This window comes from Podarcis pityusensis (assembly GCF_964106645.2).
Source record: "Podarcis pityusensis genome assembly, chromosome: 3".
Taxonomy (NCBI): Eukaryota; Metazoa; Chordata; class Lepidosauria; order Squamata; family Lacertidae; genus Podarcis; species Podarcis pityusensis.
This window is the reverse complement of record NC_138026.1, coordinates 95,138,379-95,148,047: the sequence shown is the minus strand read 5'-3', so window position 1 is coordinate 95,148,047 and position 9,669 is coordinate 95,138,379. Positions and strand designations below refer to the sequence as shown.

At 37.6% G+C, this 9,669-nt stretch overlaps 1 protein-coding gene across 7 annotated transcripts in view; it reads right to left on the bottom strand.

The window, feature by feature from the left end:
* Positions 1 to 9,669, bottom strand: part of GPATCH2 (G-patch domain containing 2) — a 101,772-nt gene that overhangs the window by 80,635 nt on the left and 11,468 nt on the right. For all 7 annotated transcript variants that reach the window (XM_081000549.1, XM_081000551.1, XM_081000553.1 and 4 more), the window contains 3 exons: positions 9,332 to 9,393; positions 3,720 to 3,902; positions 2,902 to 2,981 (listed from right to left, as the gene is read on the bottom strand). In XM_081000549.1, the coding sequence (XP_080856675.1) occupies positions 2,902 to 2,981; positions 3,720 to 3,902; positions 9,332 to 9,393 (325 nt within the window). The remainder of the gene's footprint in view (positions 1 to 2,901; positions 2,982 to 3,719; positions 3,903 to 9,331; positions 9,394 to 9,669) is intronic.

Below are 9,669 nucleotides of genomic sequence, written 5' to 3'. Positions count from 1 at the left end.
GACATAGCTTATCTACAGCAGAGGTTCCCAATCTTGGGTCTTCAGCTGTTTCTGGACTACAATTTCCATCATCCCTGACCACTGGTCCTGCTAGCTAGGGATGATGGGAGTTGTAGTTCAAAGCAGCTGGACCCCCAGGGTTTTTGGACTACAACTCCCAAGCACCCTTGACAGGAACCAGTCTAACTTTCCCTCATACTAGGTAGGAGATCTGATTGCCATGGAATCTCCTCCAGCTGCACCCCTCCACAACACTTACCATGCCATTTCCCAACCTACAGAAGTGGCTTTTTGGGATGTACAAGTGAGTGTACCAGGCTGCTATCCTGCATCACCTCATCTAGGAGCAAGTTCCCTTGAAATCAGTGAGACTTAGTTTTGAGTAAGCAGGCACAGGATTGCCTTGCAACTTAAAATTTTCTGCTCCTATCTGAAAGTTACTGTGAAATATTTTTTTATGCTAGATTTTATCTTGTTTTAACTGTGTGGATATTTTTGCAAGTTACCTTGTATTGCTTAGTAGTAGCAGCAGCAGCAGCAGCAATAATAATAATAATAACAACAATAATAAATTTATGTCTAACAGCTTTGTTACAATTCAAATCATCCAATTCTATCAGAAACCAAAATGATCATTATTCAGCCACAGCTTTTCCAGTTTCTTGCAGTTAGCCTATTGTACATAGTTTAAAATATCTCTGGGAGTACAATTTTATTAAGCAATATGGGTACCATAAGCTGGGCAGAACTGTACAATCAGGTATGCATGTGCAATGCATATACATCTTGCAACCTGGCATGGCACTCAGATTATGCCTCACCAGAAAGTGTGTCTTTTCCCTCCTTTATTCCCTTCATAGGTATTGAGCAAGTGTTCCTGTACAGACATCACAAACTCATCTACGTTAAAAGTGAAAGAATTAGGTCATCATCCCAATTCTGTTCAATGAGTTGCATTTGCAGTATTCTCCTTTGCTCTGGAAATTAATCTCTCTAAAAGCACTTTTGCTTTCAGTGTAACATTCTAATAGTAGTAATTACTTCTTGTTCTGCATTACCAGATGTCATAGGTATTCCATTTTTTCCCTTCCTTTTTTGTCATTGGATTCCAGCAATTTAGAGATTGCTTTTGAAAATTCCTCATTGATAACAAATAAGCATATGTGTTCTCTCTTGACAGGCCAAGGCAAATGTGTGAATGCAAGGAGGTGGGTGAGGGAATGGACTGTCAGGCTGCATGTGAATCAGGAATATGGTACCCAATACTGTTGTGTATTATTGCCCAATAATATAGGTGTATCCATTTCATCTTTCCTATATGCCGTATTTTTCTGTGTATAAGACGCCCCCTACTTTTGGGGACCCCAAATTTAGAAAATGGGCATATGCACTATCCGTGTATAAGATGCCTCCAGATTTTTAACCTTATTTTAAAGCAAAAAAAACCTAGTCTTATACATGGAAAAGTACGGTAATTATTGTATTTGCAGCAATCCAAACACTTGTAACATCAAGCAACAAATACATTTACACACACACACCAAGAAGAGTATTCTTTGTGATTGGCTTTCCTCTGTAAAGTCTGTATTTGATATAAAAGTAATTGTCAAGTAAATCTTTTCTCTACAAATTTTTCAGAGAGAATAATAAAAGCACATCACCAACACAAAAATATTTACATTCACAAACCGAATCAGCAGTAAAAGCAAAAAAACAAAAAGACACCATGGCTGGTGTCTTCGACAAGCATTTCGCAACACAAACATACCCAGCTTTCTGGGAATTGTTTAACACCAAAATATTTCTCTCTCTAAAGCACAATTTTATAACATCCACAGGGGTTTCTAACAACTGAGATATTGTGCCAGAAAACAACTCTCATTATATGTACACACAGAGATACAGTATATCTCCATCAATTGAAACTTAATCATCTTTTACAATTTAGAGGGGGAAGGCAGTTTTTAGCATGGTTAAGCCATGTATCATCAATACCATGAAGTTAACCTATCAGTTGTAATAGCTTCTATAAAATACCAGAGTGAGATTGCAATAAGCCTAGAAAATGGGCTACAAATCCCAGATATGCTCAAGCAAGCAGTGAACCAAAAACAAAAATTGGGAGATCTGAAACCAGCAACTAGACACCATTCATCTGATTCATTACCTCTAAAGGCAAAGTTCACAGGCCAAGGTTTTTAAAGCAGATTATTCAGCTTAGAACTGCTATTTCTGAACAAAGAATTTTAAGATTTCCCTCTGCTATCCACAATGGTATCCACAGTTCCTTTCTTTTCTTTTTTTACACGTTTGTACATTTATTAAGCAAGCAAGCAGGTAGAGATCCAGGATTATCAGGTATTAGTTATATCCTAAAATTTCAAATGAATGCGGTAAGGTTAAATGTCATGTATTCTGTTTTTGGCTTACATTACCACCTTCTGAGAAGGATTCTCAGATTCCAGTACAGCAGAGTTATTTTATTAACAATGGCACTACAGGATATCAAGTTGCTCTAAATTTATCTATTGATCTAGTAATCCAGGCACTGTATAAACTTCTTAAACCAATTTCTACATATTATATCAATAATGACTTTGAGGTAAAATATTTAAGGAAGTGTTTCCAGAATTAAAAGAGAAGCAGATCAGTTTAACACAGAGAGCTTCTCTAGACTATACTTAATGCTGTCAGTTTGACCTTCAAGTTGTGTTCAACAAACTGATACCGTTCTGAAAGGAGAGCCCAACTATTAAAAATATCAGAAGAACGAAGTCTCACCCCTTGATTTGCACCCTGTAAGAAAATGATTTTCACATATGCACAACCAGTAGTTATTTTTAAAATGTTGCAATTTATTGAGGAAATGCAGTTCATTGTAAATGATGGGAACCAGCCTACCATTGTGGTCAGATTCCCAGCAGCCTTTTTGATGTTCCTTGCTGGCATTCCATGAAGGTGACTAAACCTTGTCTGGAAATCTAGAAAACAAAATTTCAGCTCAGCTTAAATGTGCACAACACTAATACATTTGCAATCGTCAAGGGAGAATCCAAGAAATGAAGATCCCGTCTCCTTGTCTGAGATATTTTAATGGCTGTTTGTTGGTATTACACCTGTTATCCTTTACGCTCACAAAGTACTGAATAAGTCACTACAATTTTTTATTTTATTAAAAATGTATGTATTTTGCAGGTAAAGGGCAGGATGCAAATGATGGCATCCAACAGATACACACAAAAAAGTAACTCCAAAATATGAAAAGCTCATACTGTTCATTGTATTGTTTGGAGTGTTTTTAGTTTTCCCCCATTACGGACTGAAGAGCATCAAAATCTGCAAAACTATCATGGAACACCATGATGAGGAAAAATAGAGACAGAACATGAGCAATGTAGTTCGCACCACCTGCGAATCTTGGAAAAGCTAGCATGCATACAGCCATAGATAATTTTTATGATCACCAAAATGCCTTTAAAATGATACATTTGTGAGTTAGCCTGAGAATTACAAAGAAGCTACTAAGCGGAAATGGCCACTTTTCCAGCAATTACAATCCTCCAGCTAGAAATTAATCTTTAAAGCTTTAGGTTGCATAAAAACAAACACACAGGTAAGACATTCTGACCACAACCCCTAGTGCCCTTAACAACCCAGTGTCATCTCTTAAGGGTAACAATTTCAAAATGTATAATTTGACCACTTAAAACGTTGCTGACCTCTCTTGCCTGAGTGGGACATCAGAGGAAAACTGCCTGTTAAGATACTTTCAAAGACTGGATCAGGCAACTCTTTTTCCAGTTCTGCAGAGTCTTCTTTTTCCCACCAGGGAATGATCCCAGTGATCCCACAGGCACCTCCGGGTTCACTTTCATGGAACCAGTCACTCTGCTCATCGTCACCTGTGATAACAAACACCTTACATTAAGAAAAGAGAGATTGAGGTTTATTATCCAAAGAAGCCCAATCCTAATGAGAATCAGTATCTCCTTCATTGCTATGCTATAGTTCAGGCTTCCTCAGTGGTCAGGGATGAGGGGAATTGTTGTCTCAAAACATTTGGAGGGCCGAGGTTAAAGAAGCCTGCTATAGTTGTTACTGTAGTTCTTCGAACATGCCATTTACTAGCATGACAAGTACTGCCACCAAAAAAGGGGTATAAAATCCAATGTTTTAGAACCAATTTAGAAATGTGAAAAATAATAAACTAGCTAATCTTTTGGTGATAACGGCAGGGAAATCCATTTAAGTTACTGCATTCCCAACACTAACAAAAACAAGCCTTAATCTCCTGCAGGGAATTAAAGAGAATAAAACTGTGAAAACAGTTCTTTGCAGTTGATAATGGTATATAATTAGCTTAATTTCATGATTTGTATGGTATATAAATGGGGGAAACAATCATGAACAGATGTGACCAAATCAAATTAATCTGATTAAGTTCATTAAGAAATAAGTTTTGAAAAAGTTGTTTTTAAATGAAAGATGACAGTACCACAGGAAACATCAAGAGTCCAGGGATATTTTAATGACTCTTAGAAACTAAAAAAACCAAAAGTAAAACAAAATTATGCACTTTGCTAAATCAACATCTGAAACTCTTGTATGCATCTATGCTCATGTCACTTTGATTTTATCGGGGTCATGCTTTACTTTGTGCATAGGAATGATGGCTGCTGAAGTACAACTGGTTTGTGATGTCAGAAAGGACATTATGGATCTGCAGCCTACTGTAGAGTGGCTAAGTTACCTGGATGATGGCAACAGGTTGTCCTCAGGTCACTGTGATAGAAAGGAGTGTTAGCCTGTCTATCGTGATTAAAGGGATGTCCTATAGAGCTTGAAAGTCTTGTGATGCTCTTTTTTTAAAAAAATGTTTATTAACGTTTGAGAAAATCAATCAAATGGAAACAAATATATATGTGACTGTGACTGTGAACTTAGGTGATGGAAGGAAACATGCATACAACATGTGAGAAGGATGCACACAAGAGGAGGGACACAGCTGCCAGGCAAGATACCTACACAAGCTTTGCTCAAGCACACCAAGAGAAGAGAACAGTAATTCAGGTGCACTCTGATCCTCTTCCTTTAAATCTAAGCCATGGTGTAAGGTAGGTTTCACATAAAGATATCAGTGCTTGAATTTGATATCTCAAGGAAGTCAAGGAAGCTGAGGATGAATTGTCCTGCATTATGAACAGTTTTGAACTGTTAAATACTTAGGCACCAAATAAAGGAGATGGCACAGCAATCAGCAAATTGTTGGTACTAGACTAGCCTTCCCATCTGGTGCTCTCCAGATGTGTTGGACTACAATTCCCATTTGCCTCAGCTGGTACCGGCTGAGCCTCATGGGAGCTATAGTCCAAAACACCTGGAGGGCACCATTTTGATGGAGGCTGAACTAGGTATTTATTACACAAACTTTTAAGAATGATCAGCAGAAATTGGCTGATATCATTGTTTCATAATAAGTTGGAAATATTCTCATGCTTGAAAATTGTTCACGCTGCCTTTCAAATAAGGAGTGTAATCCAAATAATTTGACGGTTAGGCAGATAATCCAGAGCAACAGAGTATACTAATGAATACTGTACTGTTTAGACTAAGACTAATACATGCTAGCAAAGGCAACCCAAAGCCCCAATACTATTCTGAGCAAAGGTCAGAATTAAACTGTAGTATTTACCTTAGTCTGACCCAGCCTTGCCCTTGAGATTGTCTGCAGTGATTCCAAGACTTAGTCCTCCAGACTTAATTCTAGGTAAAGATGCCCATGACCCTAGCCTTTAACAAATCACCAGAAGAGAGAACAGTAGTGTACAACAGTCTATACACCAACAGCAAACTCATTCTCCAAGTGTTGTTTCTTATGTAGAACAAACAGCACCTTACACACATGAGAGGGAGGTATCAGCTGGTGTGGAAGTACCAAAAAGAAAGAAAACCATTTAGATAAAAAAAGATTTTAAAAGGAGGAGGGGTCCAAAGCAGTCTAGAAACCACAATAGGGGAAAGAGCTCTTGTGATCGAATCCTGCTTGCTGTTGGGGGAGGGGGACACAAGAAAAACAGAGAAGTGGGGAAATGGAGAACATAGGGAATGGCTGGCTGGAACAGTGTGATTTAGAGCACTCCAAATCCGTTGCCCCTCCATGTACTATTGAAGGTTAAACAGTGAATTACTGATAGAAGGGTACACTTGGTCAACCAGATATGTAACAGAAGAGCAGAGCAGGAAGTTTCCCCATTAGGGATATTCAAATCCTGTTTAAGCATCTGTAAACGGGGGGGGGGGGGGGAGGATCAAATGTACCCCAACAACACTGTGGAAATACAGAACCTTTGTCTTCCACCACTATGCTTTAGGTATTACTCAACCTTGAACAGGCATGAATTTCCATGTGGTGTTTCAGCCCCATTCTGCACTACATATAGCAACAAAATTATGTTTTCCTTTCTACTGCTCTGTGGGTAGGCAATTCTCTCTATTGGGTTGATTCAGAAAACTGGAAAGCCATACACATAACAAGCTACAGATTGTAGTACCCCACAAAATGGTGTTTAAATTCTTTAATTACTCTTCATGTTCTATAGATGTTTAGCCAACAACTTGCTCCTTCCATTTCTTGTGAAAAAAGGAGCACAAACAACAAAACAAACTGAGTGGTATGCAACTTATCTATGTTCATTGATTTCAATGGGTCTACTCTGAGCAAAACTTATTATGTAGTATTTAACTATGTTCATAATAAACTACTCACTTTCCTGTATATTAGAAGTTTATAGAAGGCTTTTACGAACCTGAGTTTTCTAAATCTGTTTTTTTATTTAAATAAACAACTATAGCTATCACTTAATGCAGTATACACTACTAATTCAACGTTTGGGGTCACCAAAGGTTGCATCCAACCAAGTCATATGAAATCAATGGACTAACTAACTTAAGCCAACTGATTTCAATGGGTCTACTTTGAGTACAGCACAAAACTCTGGGTCCCTACTGCATATGCAAATGTTAGCAAACAGCCTGAATCCTAATCAACAGGTGGCAAGACATAATAGCAATTTTCAATCAAGGACCTTCAGATGATCACTTTTTCCTTTTCACAGAAAGGTATTTGCTGAATGTGCTGATGAGAATAACCCAAAAACACTTTACATCCAAGCAACTTAGAGCTGACTTATGTGCAACTGTATTGTTTTGCTGGAAAAGGAAAGTTCTCAATCAAGGCATGATTTTTTTATTTTTTGCTTGCAAGTGGTGTCATGGTTTTCACCAGTTACTTTATTTGCATAGCTTTCCAGCATCTGACCCCAAAATTGAACTGATACACTCCATTTTCTAATGATTAAGGGTTAAGAGGAAATAGTGGTTAACATTCACACTCAAGAACGGAAAAGAGGGGATCAGAAAGGGAACTCACAGTCTCTTAACCACAGTTCAATAGACTGACCAATACTACATCTTCACTGACCCTAACTAAAGACACAAATCCCAATTACTTACTTCAGCATAGTATTCCTAGATCAAGGAGACCACACTTGGGATTTGGCCCTTTAGCCCATGGGAAATAAATAGTTTAAGATGCGGACATATCCTGTATTCTGTTGTGTGAAATAAGAGAGTTGCTGCATTTCAACTGCTAAGTAAGGCTTTTTAAACTGGACTAACAAATTCCCAAATGCTTCTATAAAAATAGAATGCAACATTTATATCAGGCCTGTAGTTCAGAAACAGTTTTTTATGTAATGTTGCTCATTCCCCAAATCACACTTTTCAAAGATATGAAATCATATTTTTTATACATTCTGAAAGAATTTTGCATGGAATGTTTAATACAGGAAACAATGCAAATGTTCCTTTACTGTGTTCCGTTTCAAGAACATTCAAAACGTACACTGTATCAACTTCCTGAAAACAATAGGTTTTAACCTTTTTGCCTTATTGTGGCAACAAGAATGGTTTACCTTATGCCAGTGCAAGTGTCACCCTATACATGCTAGGATTGGGACACTAAATATCAGTCAAATATCTCATGAACCCAAGAATGCCCTTCATTCAGTCAGTAATTTCAGTTGTAATATAACGTTTTCAAACAGGAAAAGCAAGAATAAGGGCTCTGCTCCTTAGTTCTGCTATGTGTCTGCGAAACCATGAGTACATTTAGGGCAGCCATAGGCAAACTCGGCCCTCCAGATGTTTTGGGACTACAACTCCCATAATCCCTAGCCAACAGGACCAGTGGTCAGGGATGATGCGAGTTGTAATCCCAAAACATCTGGAGGGCTGAGTATGCCTATGCCTGATTTAGGAGAAGGTACCCCATTATGCTGAATGACAATATTTAAAAACCAGCTTGTTAAATAATTACTATATACATTTTTAAAATTTAATTTCACTTTGAACAAAATTTGGAATTATTTGGAATTGTTTGGCCTGTACTTGGGAGTCCAAATAAAAGCCCCAAAGAACAACTTGATTTCTTGACTATTGGCGACATACAATTAAACATATGAAGTTGCCTACCTAGCCTCATTCTGCCTACTCTGATGAAGGGGAACTGATTCCTGATACCTGAGTTTCTTAGCCAGAGATGGAGGGCATAGAACCTGGAACCTTCTGCATGTCCACCAAGTTATGACCTCTCCCAAATTGATTGGAATATTTTACTTCAGAAGAGTTAATCAACACATTTATTATTATTTTTAACGTACTTCACCCTCTCAACAGTTTTAACAAATTCATGATTTAAAATGTTTGACAATTCTTTGACCAGTCAAAATGACTAGCCCTAAATACATGGGGCACACTAGCGCCTTATGTAGTGGTGACATATATGAGAGTTGAAAGTTGTATGTGCAGTAGTACCAGCTTCAGCAGCTGTGATGGTGGTGCAACCAGGACCAATCCCCAATAACAGAGGATCAATCATGCCCTTATATAGGCATTTGAACCCTTATCCTGAACTGTGTATGCTGCCATAGCAACGTGCCTAATAGAAGAGAATAAGAAAGCAGGACATAACAATTGTTATAAGATGCCTCAAAAAAGTCACGCCTCCACAATCAGTTTTGCTTTACACAAAATGTGATAAGAAAATCACAGTTCATTCACAGGATTAATGTCTAAAATTGGAGAGATTGCACTATTAAATTGATAAATAGTTTTACGTTTTTAAAATCTGCAAGAACTAAACCCCAAACTTCCTACATGAAGATTTAAAATACTGGGATATAAACCAACCAATTGTGAAATAATGTTCAGTGTTTTACAGAACTGAATCTGATCCAATTTCAAAAACAAAAAAATTGCGCTGTTTCAGTACCTTGTCTTCCCTCATCATTGGTAAACAAACCAGCATCACTACTGCTCAGGCTGCTGGATTCACTGTAATAACAGAGAGAAAGAAACAGATCAAAAGTGCAATTGATATCTCAGTCATAAAATTTTAAAGAGACAAGATTGCACTCAGATGAAACTTAAGCCTTCACAAAATCTAAAAGAAAATAAGACAATTTTTTTTTAAAAAAAATATCAAACTGCAAATATCCCAGTTCCATTAACTACAGAACATTATTTTTGGCACATAAAACCACAGGAATCTAATGGGACCCTGACAGTAAGCCAGATGTGACTGCAATGAGGTGCTGACACAATTGATGC